This window comes from Canis lupus, chromosome 27 (genome assembly GCF_011100685.1).
Source record: "Canis lupus familiaris isolate Mischka breed German Shepherd chromosome 27, alternate assembly UU_Cfam_GSD_1.0, whole genome shotgun sequence".
NCBI lineage: Eukaryota > Metazoa > Chordata > Mammalia > Carnivora > Canidae > Canis > Canis lupus.
Genome location: NC_049248.1, coordinates 17,410,678 through 17,429,236, shown reverse-complemented (window position 1 = coordinate 17,429,236; position 18,559 = coordinate 17,410,678). Strand labels below are relative to the sequence as shown.

Below are 18,559 nucleotides of genomic sequence, written 5' to 3'. Positions count from 1 at the left end.
AAGCAGGCCCCATGCAGGGAACCCTATGTGGGACTTGATCCCGGGTCTCCAAAAATAGGCCCTGGGCAGAAGGTGGCACTGAACTGCTGAGCCACCCAGGCTGCCCCATTTTTTCCCAGGTTTTATATAAACCTTACTGAATTTCAATTTATATATACTCGCTGAAAATTGCCAAATTTAATTAATGAGTTTGGAGACAAATTGAGAATTTAGAATGATTTTTGTTCCAATGAAGTAGTTATTGCTATTATAAATTGTTCTTTAAAGATTAAAAATAGTATTTGGAGGGGTGCCTTGTGGCTTAGTCGGTAAAGCGTATGACTCTTGATCTCAGTCAGGGTTGTGGGCTTGAGCCCCATGTTGGGTGCAAAGATTACTTAAAAATAAACATTTAAAAAAATAGTGGAGTTCAATTTCAGCTTAAAATATGTATCTTTGGTCACAACATTGAAATAAAAAAAGATAGGTAATGTACAAAACCATAGTTTTTCCTGACCCCATTATAGATTTGAGGTTACAAGGTGACCAAGTATACTGGATCCTCTGATGGTGAAATGAGAAAAGGTGAAGTGGTGAAAACTACAAAATACTTTTCTCCAAAGGATACCTCTAATGTAGAGGAAAAGAGATCTAAAGTGGCACAGGGGCAGATCCTATGATACTGGCAATATTTGTTGCTGAACTTATTGTTTGATAAAACTGCCTACTCTAATGTTATTCTTTAATTTGTATATATATATATTATTATATGTTCTTCATGTGTCACATAATTCACTGCACAAATCTCAAATAAAATGTCAGATCATATTATTTCTTTGACAAAACTCTTCAGTGCTTTCCAACTTACTTGGAATATAAATTATGTTGGCTAGTGATTATCTTTCTTATTGAAGATCTAGTTTCACTTCTTATTTTTTTTTTCTTCTTTAAGTCTGAGAGTGTTCTATACATAATAGGCTTGACTTTTAGTAGTTTCAGTATGCCCTTTATTTCTGCTAAGGCAGGTTCCAATCCTGCAGCTGTGTTTTATTTTCCTTGTGACCTGACTTTATCTCCTTCATTTCCTTGACTTCTTCTTTTGTAACCTTTAACTGGGTCCTTGTTACCTATTCATTTTATCCTGTTTTCTCTTATGATTTTTTTGTTCCTTTTCCACCTCTTGTATTCCATTGTGAATGCAAATCAGTTTTGTGACATTTTTCTTCTGGATCCTGTACGGTCCTCTATTTTAGTAATAGTGTTAAAGATAGTAACTCTCATAGCAATAAAATACATTTGTATTTACCTTTACTTGAATACTTTTTCATCTTCTAGCTGCTATATTCTATTAAGCACATTACATCCACTTTTTACTAATTTTTAAAAATATCATTGTATTATATTTTATGATATTCACTGTGGTAATGAATAATATGAGTTCTAGGAAGGTTGAATAAAAACTTCCATAGTGGTGGAGGGTTGGCATATACGATATCTGACTTTGGAATCTCTGCTCCTAGATTCTGTCTTTATTGACACTCTGTTTAAATTATATTTGAAATTGAACTTCTAAAAATCCAATAATAAAAAAATAAATAAATAAAATAAAAAATAAAAATCCAATAATAGACCTGCTTGTTACCCAAAGCGCTTCATAAGATCCCTTTGTACCCCCTTTATTTCTACTTGTATATGAAATTTTTGGCCTCTGTCTAGAGGTTGAATGCAGTTGGATTTTGGTCTCATGGAGGGAAAACTGAGATTATTGTTTCAGCCTTACTCACTGAGTTACTCACACCTGAATAATAGAGATGCTATTCTAGTTATCTAGTTGGTAAACTCTCGGAGTCATGAGCTAGAAGGTAAAGTACTTGGAGGTTTTTAGACCAAGGAGATATTTCATGAAGCCAAACCATATTTTGAAGCATGAGTAGATTTTTCTCAATTGACATCCATTCAATTTATAGTTAGTTCATCAACTACTAGATTCTAGTGTAAGTTTACCATCAGTGGTAGGGATTGCTAACTTTCTCTAAAGGGCCTACTTGGCATTGTAATAAAAAATTTTAGAGACAGTGCATCAGAGGCTACTAGGAAGAAGCAACTTTGAGCCAGAAGTTGATTTTTGCACCTAAATTGAAATCTTCTTTTACACTACTTTGTTCTGTATGTATACCACTTTATGTACATTACTTACCAAGTAATCTACTTTCCAACTAGATCATCAGCAACTTTAGAATATGGTTCTGATTTATGTTTCTCTTGATTCCAGTGAGTAAATAGTTCACTAATTTGCACTAAGTAAGCATTAAGTAATTCCTTAAGGGGAAAATTCTCTTTATTCTTAATTTCTCTGAAATATTAGAGATGAATGCAGAATAAAGAATCACTATAGAAAATATTCCTTACCTTTCTGGGTATTAGTGGAATAGGAAAGAGGAAGAAAATGTTCATAGGAATAGTTCTATGTAAGTTACTCACAAAACTATTTATTTAGCAAACATAGTGTCAGGATGTAAACAGTTCTACGTAAATTACTCACGAAACTATTTATTTAGCAAACATAGTGTCAGGATGCCCAATCTGAAGTAAGTCAAATCTAAAATGTGTTAAATGACCATGGCTGGAGAAATAAATATTTGAATATTTATATTTTCCATATTACTCAATAATATTCATGTCATGTTTATTCAGCCTACATGTTTGCTATTTTTAAAAATAATGTTTAATAATCCAAGATTAGGAAATATAAAACAAAACATTGTTTTTCAAATTGGTTCTGCTTCCAACATTGATGAAATGCCACTTAATGCAATTGTCAAATAAATAGGAAGCACAAAATTGTGAATTGGTCATATCACAGTCTGTCCTCACTTCTCAGATATTTACCAGTGATACTTCATAGGAAAAATCACATTTAAAAAACTCATTGTCAGGCAGCCCTGGTGGCTCAGTGGTTTAGCGCTGTCTTCAGCCCAGGGCCTGATCCTGGAGACCTGGGATTGAGTCCCACATCCAGCTCCCTGCATGGAGCCTGTGTCTCTGCCTCTCTCTCTCTCTGTATCTCTTAAATAAATAAATAAATAAATAAATAAATAAATAAATAAATAAATAAAATCTTTAAGAAAAAAAAAAAAGATCATTTTTGAGGTGCCTAGGTGACTCAGTGTTTGAGCATCTGTCTTTGGCTCAGGGCATGATCCTGGTGTCCTGTCATGGAGTTCCACATTGGGCTCCCCACAGGGAGCCTGCTTCTCCTGCCCATGTCTCTGCCTCTCTCTCTGTGTCTCTTATGAATAAGTAAATAAATAAATTGATAGATAGATAAATAAATAAATAAATAATCTTTAAAAACCAACAAAAAAAAAACAGCAAAAATTAGGGGACAGTGGCCCTCTGCTTTCAGAAGCTTGTTTGTTAAAAAAAATAAAAATAAAAAGCTCATTGTTTTGGAAGGAGTTCATCTGGAAAATCGCAGACACTGTGGCCTATTTATATAATAATTCATATGTGGGTGATGATAACTCTTTCCCTGTGTTAATGTAAAGGCAGTATTTATTTGATGTTTTGCCAACTTTTAAGTCATACTGAAAAAGTTTACAATAATCAATGGATTCTTTCAAAGTGGAAATATTGGAGGCTTTATATATGAATAAGATGACCAAACCTCTTGGAAATTAGAACTTTGCAGGTTCTCAACAATTTTTTGCATGCTTGTGTATGTGTATAAAAAGGCATTTGTGGTACATGAGCAGGACCAAGATATTTAGGTAATTACAGTTCATTCATAAGTAGCTTACTATAATCTCATAAATATGTTTACATACAGCCAAGAGACATAAATGATCTATGAATAAAGTCATCATTTGTCTTGGGTACCTGATAAATTTCAATTCTACATTAGAAAGAAGGACTATCATAAAGATGAAGAATCAAGCTGAAAGAAGTACTAATTATGACACTTTTATGAGACTTAAACCAATCCGTGAGTTTTTACATTTTTAAACTTCCAGATTTAAGCCAGACTCAAGAAAGAAATATTGAATATTCAATAATGAATGAATAATGAACGTGAGAGGATTACACTTTGGGACAGAGTATGAGTTGTGTGTTAGTCATCACTGTGTCTTTAAATATGTATATAGAATTCACATGAGTTTGGTATCTTCAAGAAATATTTTTATTATCTTTAGAATCTTTTACTATCAATATTAGGAATAGTTATTAAGGTTCTTTATCTTTTCATTTATATCAGGAGTCAATTATTTAATGGAAAAAGAAATTCTCACGTGTTTTAAAAACAATATCTTGGGGTGCCTGGGTGGTGTAGTTGGTTGGCTGTCCGATCTTGGTTTTGGTTTAGGCCATGATCTCAGGGTTGTAGGATTGAGGCCTATATTGGGTTTGGAGTCTTTGGGATTCTCTCTCCCTTCTCCTTCTACCTCTCCACCCCCATCCCACTCCCGTGTGTGCACATGCACACTCTCTCTCAAAGAAATAAATCTTAAAAAATTAATAAAAACACTGTCTTACACAATTTTCTATAATCATAGGATGTTTCATCTGTGGAAGATTAACCCTAACTGGAAGAATAAGCTGTAAGACATGATCTGTCTAATGGTGACCACAATTTATTTGGATGCCCACTTGCTGATCAAATCTTAGTAGTCTTGGACTAAATCCATCATTTTTCCCTGCCAAGCTAGCTTCTCTCTTTGCTAGTTTAGCAAACTGATGTCTCCATGTCGTCAGGTAGCAGTCGGAATGTGAAGGTATTTCTAGAAACCCTCTTCTTTTTGTTTTATTCATAATCTTTTACCAAATCATGTAAATTGCGCATTTTCAGCTGTTATGAATTTTTCTTCTCCTGTCCACCCCTATTGTAGATTTTTTTGTCAATACTCTCATAATCTCTTTGGGCTAATGAAATGCTCCTCTAATCACCCATCTGTCATTCTACTGCCTTGTATACTGGTTCTATGTTATCAACTGATAAATTAGAAAATCATTAAATTCTCCATAAAGTGTTCTTCAGATCCTATATAACTTGGTCCCTGTGTGCCCCTTTCATATGGTCTCTTTACAGGACTTGAACCCTAACTGTAGCCATTCCAAATTTCATACAGTTTTCTAATCACACCAGGCTGTTTCCTAACTGCTTCTTTTCATGGTGTTCTTCGCTGAAAGTTGTCCCCACTCCCCACCTTCTTTACCATGCCCCTTCCCTAGCTGGCATATTCATTTTTCAGCATTCAGATCAAATAGGTAAAATAGATAACTTTCTTTTGTGTCCTATATACACATAGGTCTCTCATAGTATCTATGACACTTTATTAACACATATCCATTTACTTGTCTGTTTTGTCATGATAGAATGAAAGCTGCTCAAGTACAGACCTACTTTATTCATCCTTGTATCTTCAGAAAATTGCGGTTTTAGAAAAAGAGTATATGGCTAATAAATGCTTATTGGATGATAGATGAAGTAACAAAAGTTAATACCTGGGTTTTCAATAGGCATTTCAGATGGAAGTCATATTTTTTTATTACTGTTGAGAGGCACTGTCTGGAAAGAAAACAAAAAAACTTTGTTTAAACGTGGGTAAGGAAACATATTAACTTTATAGCATATTTATCATAAGTCGTTTTGTCTGTGATTCTATAGCAGACATGGTTTAAAAAGGATTGCTATTGATACGATCTAAAAACCACTTGATGAATATTTATAGACTTTGTGTAACTTGATAGGCTACAAACATACTTGAAAACTTTAGAACTCAAAAAAAAAAAAAAAATCCGTGACAAACTAACCAAACCACTCAAAGACTGTTCATTGTATCAAATTACTCTTTTTGTTATTTTTTTATTTTTTATTGGAGTTCAATTTGTCAACATATAGCATAACACCCAGTGCTCATCCCATCAAGTGCCCCCCTCAGTGCCTATCACCCCACCCCCTGCCCTCCTCCCTTTCTACCACCCCTTGCATGTTTCCCAGAGTTAGGAGTCTCTCATGTTCTGTCTCCTTTTCTGATATTTCCCACTCATTTTTTCTCCTTTCCCCTTTATTCCCTTTCACTATTTTTTACATTCCCCAAATGAATGAGACCATATAATGTTTGTCCTTCTCTGATTGACTTATTTCACTCAGCATAATACCCTCCAGTTCCATCCATGTCGAAGCAAATGGTGGGTATTTGTCATTTCTAATGGCTGAGTAATATTCCATTGTATACATAGACCACATCTTCTTTATCCATTCATCTTTCGATGGACACCGAGGCTCCTTCCACAGTTTGGCTCTTGTGGACATTGCTGCTAGAAACATTGGGGTGCAGGTGTCCCGGAGTTTCACTGCATCTGTATCTTTGGGGTAAATCCCCAGCAGTGCAATTGCTGGGTAAACTACTCTTGATTCAAAATTTAAGTTACAAAAGGAATAATGAGCAGAAAATGACAAATACTAACATCAAGAATTGTTAAATATTCAAAACCTTGAAGAGAACTGCTTTGAGAATTAATGACATATATTTATAATAGATAAGGTTGCTTTGAGGGATCCCTGGGTGGCGCAGCGGTTTGGCGCCTGCCTTTGGACCAGGGCGCGATCCTGGAGACCCGGGATCGAATCCCATGTCGGGCTCCCGGTGCATGGAGCCTGCTTCTCCCTCTGCCTGTGTCTCTGCCCCTCTCTCTCTCTCTCTCTCTCTCTCTCTGTGACTATCATTAATTAATTAATTAATTAATTAAAAAAATAAAAAAAAACATTTCTTAAAAAAAAAAAGGTTGCTTTGACATCAAACCTGTGTTTTTTCTTTCCTAAGCTTCTCTTATTGCTCCATATTTATCTATGCTGAGGTGAAATAGATGTGAGATGTATAGAGGTTCTTCTGACTTCACTAATCAAAATTATTTTCCTAAACATTATGATTTTCCCTATCCTATTTGTCCTAAAAACTCCTGAATTGAATTGAACAAATCATACAACACAAAAGGTGTCAAGAAAAACCCACAACATATTTTACAATAGTTGCCTTTTCAACCTTTATTGAATAATCGCTTTAGTTGGATCACATATAACAGTTCAAAGACAAAATGTATAGACTATGTAAAAGTTGGTGGAGGTATAGGAAAAGAATAGTGAAAAATTTGGCTGTTGGAGGGAAGGTTTTTACATAAAATCTGACCCTAAAACTTAAAAGACCCTCAAGAATATATACCCAGTTCAATACCTTGCTATTAAATATCATATTTATTTTATTAAAAAAATACTAATGAAGGTATGTGATTTGCCCAGCTTCTAAGAGGAAGTCAAGTCAGGGAAGAAGAAAACTGAAAACAAAGCTCCTGCCATCTAGTGTTTGGTCTTTTAATGACACCATAGAGTGATCTGAGGAGGGCATGCAAAATAGTCTTTTATTTCAGAAAGCAGTCTTGAAGTCACCAAGATGGCAAAGTAGGCAATCCCAGCCTATGTCAAGGTTAGACAACTATCCACGAAAAAAAAAATTTCTGGGAGAGCTTAGGAAGCCTTCTAAAAAACTCTCACAACGCCGTAGGACAAAACCAAACCAAACCAAAACCAAAACCTGAGAATAACCACACAGAAAGAAAAAGGAAGGCAGTCTCATTTTGCCTGCCTCATCCCATCCTGCAGGCCAGCACAGCTCACTGCCAAAAGGGAAATCCCCTTGCTGGGAAAGGGAGAGTGGGTGAGCGAGCAGCTTCCTCAGCCTTTTGGGCCACTACAAGAAGGATCTGCATTGATTTTACTCCACCCAGGAACCAGCAAAGCTGAGATACATAAAGACAGCTAGCAACAAGAAAGGGCTGTCATTATCAGTCATGCAGTGGGAGTTACCGTGGTGCCCAGTTACCTGCTTTGCTGGGCCTTAGTAGCTTTTATTACTGAAGAACCAACAACCAACAAAGCAGCTGCAGACCCCCTGCAGATTTCACTGCTTTCCCCACACACATGTATTCACATTCACAAACAGCAGCTGCTTGAGTCCCTCCCCTCTCCCTTTCCTACCCCACTGCCACCCCAGGGCTCACCTATAGCTGGTTCTCAAGTTGTGCACCTGCAAGCCTTTGGTCTGACTTCTATACTGGCCTTCACTGCCATGCACATGTGTTAGGGAGACATTGTAGGCACAGGAATGCATACCAACAGCCAAGGCCCCCATAGCTGCTTGTGAGCCTGGTTTTGTCCCTATTTCCTGCTACTGTGGGTTTGCCTGCAATCAGTCTCTATAGCTGTGTACCTGCATCTAACCAGTCTGATTCCCATAGTAGCCTTTACTGCTGCACACATGATCAAGGGCTTTAGCCACAGGAGTTCATACCAACAGCCAGGATCTCCACAGTGCCAGTGCACCTACAGTTCTAGTTCTTCTTGCTGGCCCTGCCCTCCCCACTATATGTATGTCTGCAACCATCCCCTGCCACTACACAGACACCTGAAGCTGGCCCCCACAACTATGTGTGTGCATGCCACCAGCGCTAGCAACAACCACTGCCTGCCCTGGTGTCTAGCTGCTGGACCTGGAAGCACCACTGAAGATGCCCCATAGCACTTGATTTGTCGATGACCACACAACTGTCGATGTTGTGGGGCCCAGTGGCCTGACCTGAGAAGACATCACATTCACCAACCTGGGTATTCCACATGATTCTGCACTTGGTGCCCTGTACCACTAGATCAAGGGTCATATAGCATACGCTAGTGTGCCTCACCTGCAGGTGAAGATCCTATACTGAAGTAAGCCCATAAAGTCTGGAAGATCTGACTGCTTCCTCCCATGCACAGGCACCTATGCAAGGCTCCAGGGATCACAGACACTCGGGGAAATATGATGCTACCAAAAGAACACAGTAAACTTACAGCAACTGACCTAAAAAAAAATGGTGATACATGGATCGCCTGACAAAAATTTTAAAATAATTGTTCTAAAGATACTCAGAAATATGAGAACACAGAAAGACAATTTAATGAACCAGCAACACAATATCAGAACAAAATGAGTTCAACAAAGGTATAGAAAACATAAAAAAGAACCAGAAGTTTTGGAGCTAAAGAATATAATGGTTGAACTGAAGAATTCAATAAAGATCTTTGGCAGAAGAAGAGACCAAGCAGAAGAAAATATCAGTAAGCTCAAAGACAGATTATTTAAAATTACCTAAACAGAGGAACAAAAAGAAGAAAACAATAAAAAGGAATTAAGAAGACCTATGGGATTCATGGGACACCATAAAAAGAAATGATGTATATGTTATTAGAGTCCTGGAGAGAGAAGAGAGTGAGAAAGAAGCAGAAAGTTTCTTTAAAGGAATAATGGATTTTGAACTTTTAAACCTGGGGAGAGATTTGGACATCCAGATTCATTTAGTAATAGGCCACCTCATTATTTCAGTCCAAAACGATCTTCTCTAAGACATATAACAATAATAAAACTGTCTAAAATGAAAAACAGAATTTCAAAAGCAGCAACAAAGAAAATTTTTTCCCTTTTTAAAAGAGAACTGCCATAAAGCTATCAGTAAGTTTCTCAGCAGAAATCCTACAAGCTAGGAGACAGCAGGATGATAAATTTAAGTTTCTGAAAGAAAAAACAAAAAAATCCTACCACTCAAGAATACTTTACCCAGCAAAACTGTCCTGCAGAACTGAAGGTGTCATAAAAACTTTTACAAACAGACAAAAGGAAAAGGAATTCACCATAAGACATGCCTTAGAAGAAATGCTAGTTCTTCAAGCTGAGTGAAAAAATGCTAATTAGTAACAGGAAAACATGAAAATATGCAACACACCTTACTGGAAAGGTAAGTATATAGTTAATTACAATACTCTAATACAGTAATAGTGATGTGTCAATCACTTAACTCTAGTATAGAGGTTAAAGGAAGAAAAGTATTAAAAATAGTTATAGCTGCGATAATTGTCAATGGGTATATCATATAAAGAGAGATAAATTCTGACATCAAAAGCATAAAATTTTGGGACAGATAAAAAGGTAGAGTTTTTATTCAAGTATGGTTAAATTGTTATCAGTTTAAAAGACCATTGTATCTCTGATATTTCAAGTAAACCTCAGAATAACTACAAAACAAAAGCCTAATACAGATACTCAAAAGGTAAAGAGAAGGAAATCAAAGTATCCTACAGCAAAGCATCAATTCAGGAAGGAAGGAAGAAAGGCAAGGTGGGTAGAAGGGAGGAAGGAAGGATAAAACAGAAAACAATTATCAAGATGTCAATGATAAGTCATTACCTATCAGTAATTACTTTGAATGTAAAGTTTTCCAGTCAGAAGGCAAAGAATGCCTGAATGGATGAAGACACAACTATGTACTGCCTGCAAGAGACTCCCTTCAGTTTAAAGGACACACACATTCACAGTGAAGGGAAGGAAAAAGGTATTTCATGCATACAGAGACCAAAAAAGAGCAGAGGTAGTTCTACTTACATTATACAAAATAGACTTTAATTTAAAAGCTGTTCCAAGGGATGCCTGGGTGGCTCAGTTGGTTAAGCATCCGCCTTCAGCTCAGGTCATGATCCCAGGGTCCCGGGATCGAGCCCTGAATCTGACTGCCTAATCAGTGGGGAATCTCCTTGTCCCTCTCCTTCTGCTCATGCTTTCTCTCTCTCAAATAAATAAATCTTTTAAAAAAAAAACTGTTACAAGAAATAAGGATCAAAAGAGCCTACTATGAACAGTTGTATGCCAAAAAATTGGACAACCTAAAAGAACTGGATAAATTCCTAGAAAATACTACCTACCAAGACTCAATCAGGAAGAACTAGAAAGTCTGAAGAGATCAATAATAAGAAAATTAAATTGGTAGTCAAAAACCTCCCAACAAAGAAGAATTCAAAAGCAGATGCCTTCATGGATAAATCTTACCAAATTTTCAAAGAAAAATTAATGCCAATTCTCAAACTCATTTAAAAACTTGAAGAGGTGAGGACATTGCCAAACTCATTGTATGAGGCCAGAATTGCTCTGAGAGCCAGATAAGGACACTATAAGAAAAGAAAGTTACAGGTCAACATCCTTGATGTTTATAGATGCAAAAATTCCCAACAAAATACTTCCAAACCAAAATCAGCAGCACATTATAAGGATCATATACACCATAATCAAGTAAAATTTACCCCTGGGATGCAAGGATGATTCAACTACACAAATCAATAAATATGATAAGGCACATTTATAAAATGAAAGAAATCATTGATAATCTCAATAGAAGCAGAGAGAAGCATTTGAAAAAATGTAACATCCTCTCATAAAAACTTTCGATAGATTGAGTATAGAAAGAATATATCTCAACAGAATAAAGTTCATGTATGACAACTCACAACTATCATCATACTTAATGTGAGATGTCGTAGATACTTCCTCTAAAATCAGGAACAAAAGGGTTTTCACTCTCATCACTCCTATTCAACATAGTACTAGAAGTCTTAGAGTAATCAGGCAAAATAATGGAATAAAAGGCCTTCAAACTTGAAAGAGAAGTGAAATTGTATCTGATGGTGGTACAATCTTGTATGTAGAAAATCCTGGAGACTCCACCAAAATACTGTTGGAACAAAGGAATGAATTCTGTAAAGTTTCAGGATGCAGGATTAATATATACAAATCAGTTGGGTTTCTATACACTAATGATGAAAGTTTTGAAAAATTAAGAAAAAAATCCCACTTACAATAGTTCAAAAAAAAAAAAAAACTTAGGAATAAATTTAACCAAGGAAGTGAAAGATCTATACACTAGAAACCATAAGACATTGATGAAAGAAATTGAAGAAAATCAAAAGGCTTCCAAGTTTTTACATCAAAAGAGTTAATATTGTTAAAATGTCCATATTGCTGTCATCAATAGATTCAATATATGTGTGTGTACGTATATATTTATTTTATTTTATTTTTTAGTAAGCACTGCACCCAACATGGGGCTTGAACTCAAGACCTTTATTTATTTTTTTTTTTTCAAGACCTTTAGATCAAGAGTCACATGCTCTACTGACTGAGCCAGACAGGCGTCCAATTCAATATAATTTTATCAAAATTCCGATGTCATTTTTCACAGAATTAAAAAAAAATCCTAAAATGAATATAGAACCTCAAGATACCCTGAATAGCCAAAGCAATCTTGAGAAAGAACAAATCTGGAATCATCACACTTCCTGATTTCAAATGATATTACAAAGCTTCAAGAATCAAAAGAATTACAACACTGAAATAAAAAGTCACATAAACCAATTGAACAGACTTGAAGGCCCAGAAATAAACTTACACATATATGGTCAAGTAATATTTGAAAAGGAGCCAAGAATAATCAATGGGGGAAGGATATTCTCTTTAATAAATAGTGTTGAGATAACTGGATGTTCTCATGCAAAATAATGAAATTACATCCCTATCTTAAACTTTAAACCTTGCTCTGCACAGCAAAGGAAAGCATGAACAAAATGAAAGGCAGCCTAGGTTATGGGAGAGAATATTTGCAAACCATATATCTGATAATAGATTGGTATCTAAAATGTATAATTCAGTAGTAAAAAATCAATTTAAAAATGGACAGAGGTCTTGAGTAGACATTTCTCCTAAAAATATACATAGAAACATCTGAATAACAAGTACATGAACAGTATCACTAATATTGGGAAATGCAAATCAAAACTACAATGACATATCACCTCACACCTCTTAGAATGGCTATTTCCTGCCAAGGCTATGGAGAAAAGGGAACCTTGTGTTGGGAACGTAAATTGGTACAACTGCTATGGAAAACAGTATGAAAATTCCTCAAAACATAAAAAAAAAAAAAAAAAACTAATGTATCATCCATCATTCTCACTTCTAGTATTTTTTTTTTAATTTTATTTATTTATTCATGAGAGACAGAGAGAGAGAGAGAGGCAGAGACACAGGCAGAGGGAGAAGCAGGCTTCATGCAGGGAGCCTGACGTGGAACTCGATCTCGGGCCGGGCCAAAGGTGGTGCTAAACCGCTGAGCCACCCAGGCTACCCATCACTTCTAGTATTCAAAGGAAATGAAATCACTATTTTGAAGAGATAGCTAGCTACACTTCCAAGTTCATTGCACCATTATTTACAATAGCAAGACATAGAAACAACCTAAATGTCCATCAATGAATGAATGGATAAATACACACACACACTTTGTATACACATATAATGCCATTGCATATAAAACAATATATATCAATAATATAAAATACTATATATAAAATATATTCAGTATAAATTTTATATATAAGATTTATATTTATATGTTTATAAAATATATACATTTATATAAAAATATTTTTATATTTATGTACAATATGTACAGTCAAAATGGAATAAGTTCTTACTGAGAGTTAGATATTTGGTTTTAGTCCTGGCTAACATTAATTATCTGTATGATAGTTGACAAATTTTTCAACTTTTCTGTTTGGTAAGCAGCATTATCCTGGGGTTTAAGGAAAGGGGTGGAGGAGTTAGATTTTGAGGCTAGTCTGTCCCTGCCAGGTTTCCTCTAGTCTTCACCGTGGCAGAACTTTTGCTTTGCCCTAATTTAACCCTGTTAACACCTATACTAAACAATAATTGAGGTCACTGTAATTCTGCAAGGGACACGGCAATGACGGCAATGACAGAGTGAGGCAGGAACACAAGGAAAACTATGTTGCTCTCACTTTCTTCTCCTAGCCTCCCCTTGTGTCTCTGTGCCTCGGGCAGCAGCTGTCTACATATAAGTCACAACCCCCTACCAAACCAGTTCAAGACAACCCTTTGCTACCAAGAATTTCTCACTTTTTAAAGAATTTGTCAGGGGATCCCTGGGTGGCTCAGCAGTTTAGCGCCTGCCTTCAGCCCGGGGTGTGATCCTGGAGTCCTGGGATCGAGTCCCAAATCGGTCTTCCTGCATGGAGCCTGCTTCTCCCTCTGCCTGTGTTCCTGCACCCCCCGCCCCCCCCGCCTCTAATGAATAAATAAATAAAATCTTAAAAAAAAAAAGAATTTGTCAGATTTGATGCTTCTCTGTAGCTTATTTTTTAAATAAATTTATTTTGGAATAAGGAAACTATAGCCTTTGTTAATATGTCATTTTGATTGGAAACTATGTGATCCATGGAATTAGTTGTAAAATATAAATCTGGGTTAGATTATATTAAAAATGCTCCATAGTCCTACCCATTCGATTATTTATTGTTTGAGGATGAATATTTTTGAGGAAATAAAGAGTGACACACATGGAAAGACACAGTAGTTTAATAAAAGAATCTGGTCTTTTCAAATTTCAGACAGATGGTCTTTGCAAATTTCAGGCAGACCTAATTTTGGTCATACCACTAATGAACTGAATGGCCTCAGGCAAGTTATTTAACCTTCCAAAACTTTAGTTTCTTTGATTCTGAAGTAAATTTTGTGTCTTACCACAGGGTTGTAGGAGAATTAGATAAGATAATGAATGCAAAATGTACAATAACTCCAGTAACCAATTGATAGCTATTATGAATAGCCATTATTCATAACAGTTTTAACTCATGATTTTATATCAGGCTTTGGTTCAGAGATTAATGTTATATGCCTTCCCTACCCCAACTTTTTGCTCATTCAGCTAAGAACCTTAATTCTAGATAAACCCATAATGTAGCCCTGATATCATCCAGGTTAGCTTCCTGATAGGTCTATTCTTTCAAATAATACACACATACATTTAGATATCAGAATAAATTAGGATATGTTCGTTTACTGTCACTTGAGTTTTACAATTTGAATTCACGCTTCTCTGTTTATGATATACCAATTATTTTCAGGGAGTTCAAGAAAGAAATTTAAACCAGGAGGTGTTGACTTTCAAAGTATGGAAATTCAGTTTATACAAAAAGCTTAGTGACACATGCACACTCAAATTCACAAAATGAATGAAAAAATCCTTGAAAGTGTAATAACTGGTAGCAGAGATATTTTCAAATGAATGTTAGATTGTTCTGGAAGGTGTTAGCAGCTGTTCAAATGTATCTCAATAGCTGTGAAGAATAGATAATTATTAATAAAATTTGCCAAAGGGAGATATCTATTAAAAGTACAATAGCTTCCACTGTAGTAATGAAAGGATAGTTTTTACAATCAACTAAAAAATATTGTCATTTGGCACTTGAAAACTCAGTCAAAAAGTAGTCTTGGAACAAAATAAAATATCTTACCTGGATACTTTCCAAATATGCATAAATTCTAGAAGTTGTTTCAGATAAAACTGACTGTGGTCATCTTCATGCTGTAGACAGCAGAATATATTAATATTTATAGTATAGAGTGAATAGGAATGAGTACCAGATAAAAATAGGTCTGTAACTTCCTGCTGTCATTTTATTCACCTCTTTTGATAACCCTCATTCATCATTTTAATACTTTGTTTTAAAGACTTTACAAGACTCGTCTTAACTCTGTAAGCATTCTTTTCAAAAATGAATCAGAAAACTGAGCTTTGGTCAACGATAAACCTCAAGGACAACTGGAAAACATTCTGGCATCATCAAGGTCAAACATTAAGTTCTCCTCACAGGAAGGCAGTTTTGCAGACACTAGTTCTCTCACATACATGCACATTTTCTTTGCATTTAGATTATGGATGCAAAGGGAGTGAGAGACTTGACAGTTTTCCAGATCAGCCAGCAGACTCCGGATGAACTCCATTTTTCAACTTTACCACGTCTTGCCTCCCAAATACTAGTGTAAGAGAACTTTCCATTTCATGAACATTAGACTGTGCTAATGAGGGACAACTACTGATAGGCATAAATTCCAGGAGTTAGCAGGAGGTATGTGTTTTCTCCCAAGATGAGCAGACACTACTCATAAAATAACAGTCCTGTGGTCCATATGCACACACACACACACACACACACACACACACACACACACACCATATCTCCTTGATTAGCTCTTCTCCAACAGGCATTTATGAAAATCCTATGCAAGTCTGCAAGGGAGAATGCAATGTACTCCTTCATAATTGCACTATTTCACTACATATAGCTGTTAAGTTGGAGAGCTGAGTCCCTAAATGCCTAGAGTGCTTGCAATCTTGTATGTTAATATACAATCTATTTTTAAAATTGTCTGTGAGAGCTCCTGACAAAACATCAGAAGGAAAACCTTTATATGGCCTCAGATCAAAGGTATATTCATGTTTTTATTCGGTGGTTTTGTGAGAAAGAGTAGGGGGTAGAGAATAAGGTCATCACTATAATACAGTACTTTGCATGCTACAAAAAAGAAAGACTTTCAGAAGAAGAAAAGAAACTTCATTCTTCAGTTAAAACCAAAGCGAGCATATAAATAATTACTTATTTGCATCATTCTGTGTGTAGCATAATCGTATTCATTTTAAAACTGCTTTACTTGGCTGCCAGAGATGGTTTTGGGGGAGAAATTGGCCTTTGTCATATTGTCACTTACAAGAAAAGTATTTTTATTTACAAGAGCTCAAAAGTCTGGGGAACAGGTTTGAGTACTTGTCCATGGAATTTATTGTACACTTTCCTCCAAAGCTGAAGGCCACCCCTTCATCTTTAGGAAAAAGTAAAGGTGTCTTTTTTTGCCTTTTCCATACAAAAATCTGCTATATGTGTTCTGTGAATGTTTCTTTGAGCTAGAATGAAATCTTGATTTTATGATTAATATCAACAATGTTGGCAATACTTATCAAATTTGAGAGAGATAAAGAAAGAACAATTAAAAAAAAGACTTATGCACAATCTAATCAAGATGGGGATTGTAAAATTTTGAAATCTAGAAAGATTTCTATGGACTGTCAACATATTTTTTGAACATCTCATGGAACAAAAATTACCATATTTCAGTATAACACAAACAAGTTTAAAATAGGAAAGGCATCTGAGACAAATTGAGCTTTGCAATATGCCTTATACAATTAGAGACCTCTAAAGTATCTACTGTAAGGCAATGATGTCAATAAATTTGTCAAGGAATGTTCTTGGTATTATATAGAAAGAATATTATAAGCCATTTTATGTTGTTTTACTAGAAAGAAAATAGAATTGTTTATAAATATTTTTATACAGCTAAAATTATGAAAACCATAGAAAATTTTGATACTACTTTAAACAGTATAATCAAGAAAGGAGATCATTCAGTATCTCCTTACCATATAGAATTCTTAATGGTAAAAGGCTAAAATACAATCTAGTCTAACACTCCAATTTTATGACATCAATAATTGATACTTATGTAGTCTAATTAGGCACAGGCACTAATTTACACTATTCATTTATATTTCTCAATTAAGTTCTAATAATAATCATATTAGGTAAGTATTATTATTCACATTTTTCTTAACCAGGAAACCAAGGTGAATATAAGCATTTATCCAAGAGCATATATTTGAATTTGGCAATATGAATCCAGAATCTGTTTTAAACAAGTTGCCACATCTTTAAATTTGATGCTCTATTTTTTATGGTGAAAGCTAGGTCTATATGCTTTGGGATTTATATGTAAAAATAATCACCACCACTAGTCCCTCATATTCACCTGTAACAGGTGTTCCTATTTTAAGCTTTAAAAGCATAGTTATCTTTTCTTTCAAAGCACATATCTCTATCAGATTTTTTTGAAAAAAATTGTTTTATTTTACTTTACAGACAGAATGTATGCACAGGGAAAAAATCTTCAAGCGGACTCCCCAGTGAGAGCAAAGCCCTTTGTGGGGCTTGATCCAGTGACCCATGAGATCATGACCTGAGCCGAAACTAAAAGTTGGGTACTCAGCCAACTGAGCCACCCAGGTGCCTCTATTTCTTTTTTTTTTCTTTTTTTTTTCTATTTCTATCAGACTTTTAAATGTATATTTTTATTGTATGTCTTCTTTACTAGAATGAGAACTCTGCATTCTAGAATAAATACTGAGATGTCTTATTTGTTTCTGTATCTCCAGTATTTAGAAGAGTTCCTGGTATATAGTAGGTGCTCAATTATCATTAGTTCAGTGAATAAATATCAGTATCTGCTATGTTTTCTAAGACATAATTCTGAATTTTAAGTAGGTTCACTAACCTGCTCCTTCACATAGAGATCTTCAAAGGTAAGTAAAAAGTATTCAACAAATATTTGTTGAATTAATTATTTTTAGATTATATGTGTAATGTACTTTTAGCATGGTATCTGAAAGTAAATCCTTATAGATCTTAGTAAAATTGATATCCTCTCTTTTGAAATATGATGCTAAGAAAAATTCTTCAGAGCCAGGATTTGGGGAGATGGCGACTTGGGATGCCTTTCTAATGTCTATGTGGAAGCCATCACTGCCCTTTAATTGAGAGTCAGAGTGGTTGAATCTCCTGGACACTAAGCCCCTTGAAGGCTGGGATCTTGTTGGTTTTGTTCAGTACTTTACTCATTAGTATTGGACCTAGTCCACAGCAGTTATATAGTTGAGTGAATGGAGAATATATAAACATCTGTGTCATCTAGCATATTATCTATTTTCAAATAACAGTGTTAGTGCTACGACAAGTGGACAAGAAAAAGCATTTATA

The 18,559-nt window shown here is 35.3% G+C and overlaps 1 protein-coding gene and 1 long non-coding RNA gene across 18 annotated transcripts in view; one reads left to right on the top strand and one right to left on the bottom strand.

Annotated features, from left to right (window-relative positions):
- LOC111092747 overlaps positions 1–18,559 on the top strand; it is a 136,585-nt gene that overhangs the window by 9,944 nt on the left and 108,082 nt on the right. For 9 of the 10 annotated variants that reach the window (XR_005379915.1, XR_005379916.1, XR_005379914.1 and 6 more), the window contains exon 2: positions 17,666–17,809. This is a non-coding gene — a long non-coding RNA (uncharacterized LOC111092747). Of the gene's footprint in view, positions 1–15,623; positions 15,734–17,665; positions 17,810–18,559 lie in introns of those variants that run through there. The other variant, XR_005379911.1, reaches the window with a different exon arrangement.
- PIK3C2G (phosphatidylinositol-4-phosphate 3-kinase catalytic subunit type 2 gamma) overlaps positions 1–18,559 on the bottom strand; it is a 365,888-nt gene that overhangs the window by 283,489 nt on the left and 63,840 nt on the right. For all 8 annotated transcript variants that reach the window (XR_005379904.1, XR_005379905.1, XM_038576933.1 and 5 more), the window contains 2 exons: positions 15,206–15,276; positions 5,482–5,545 (listed from right to left, as the gene is read on the bottom strand). Coding sequence is in view for 6 of the 8 variants with exons in the window: in XM_038576933.1 (XP_038432861.1) it covers positions 5,482–5,545; positions 15,206–15,276 (135 nt within the window). In the remaining 2 variants the exon portion in view is untranslated. The remainder of the gene's footprint in view (positions 1–5,481; positions 5,546–15,205; positions 15,277–18,559) is intronic.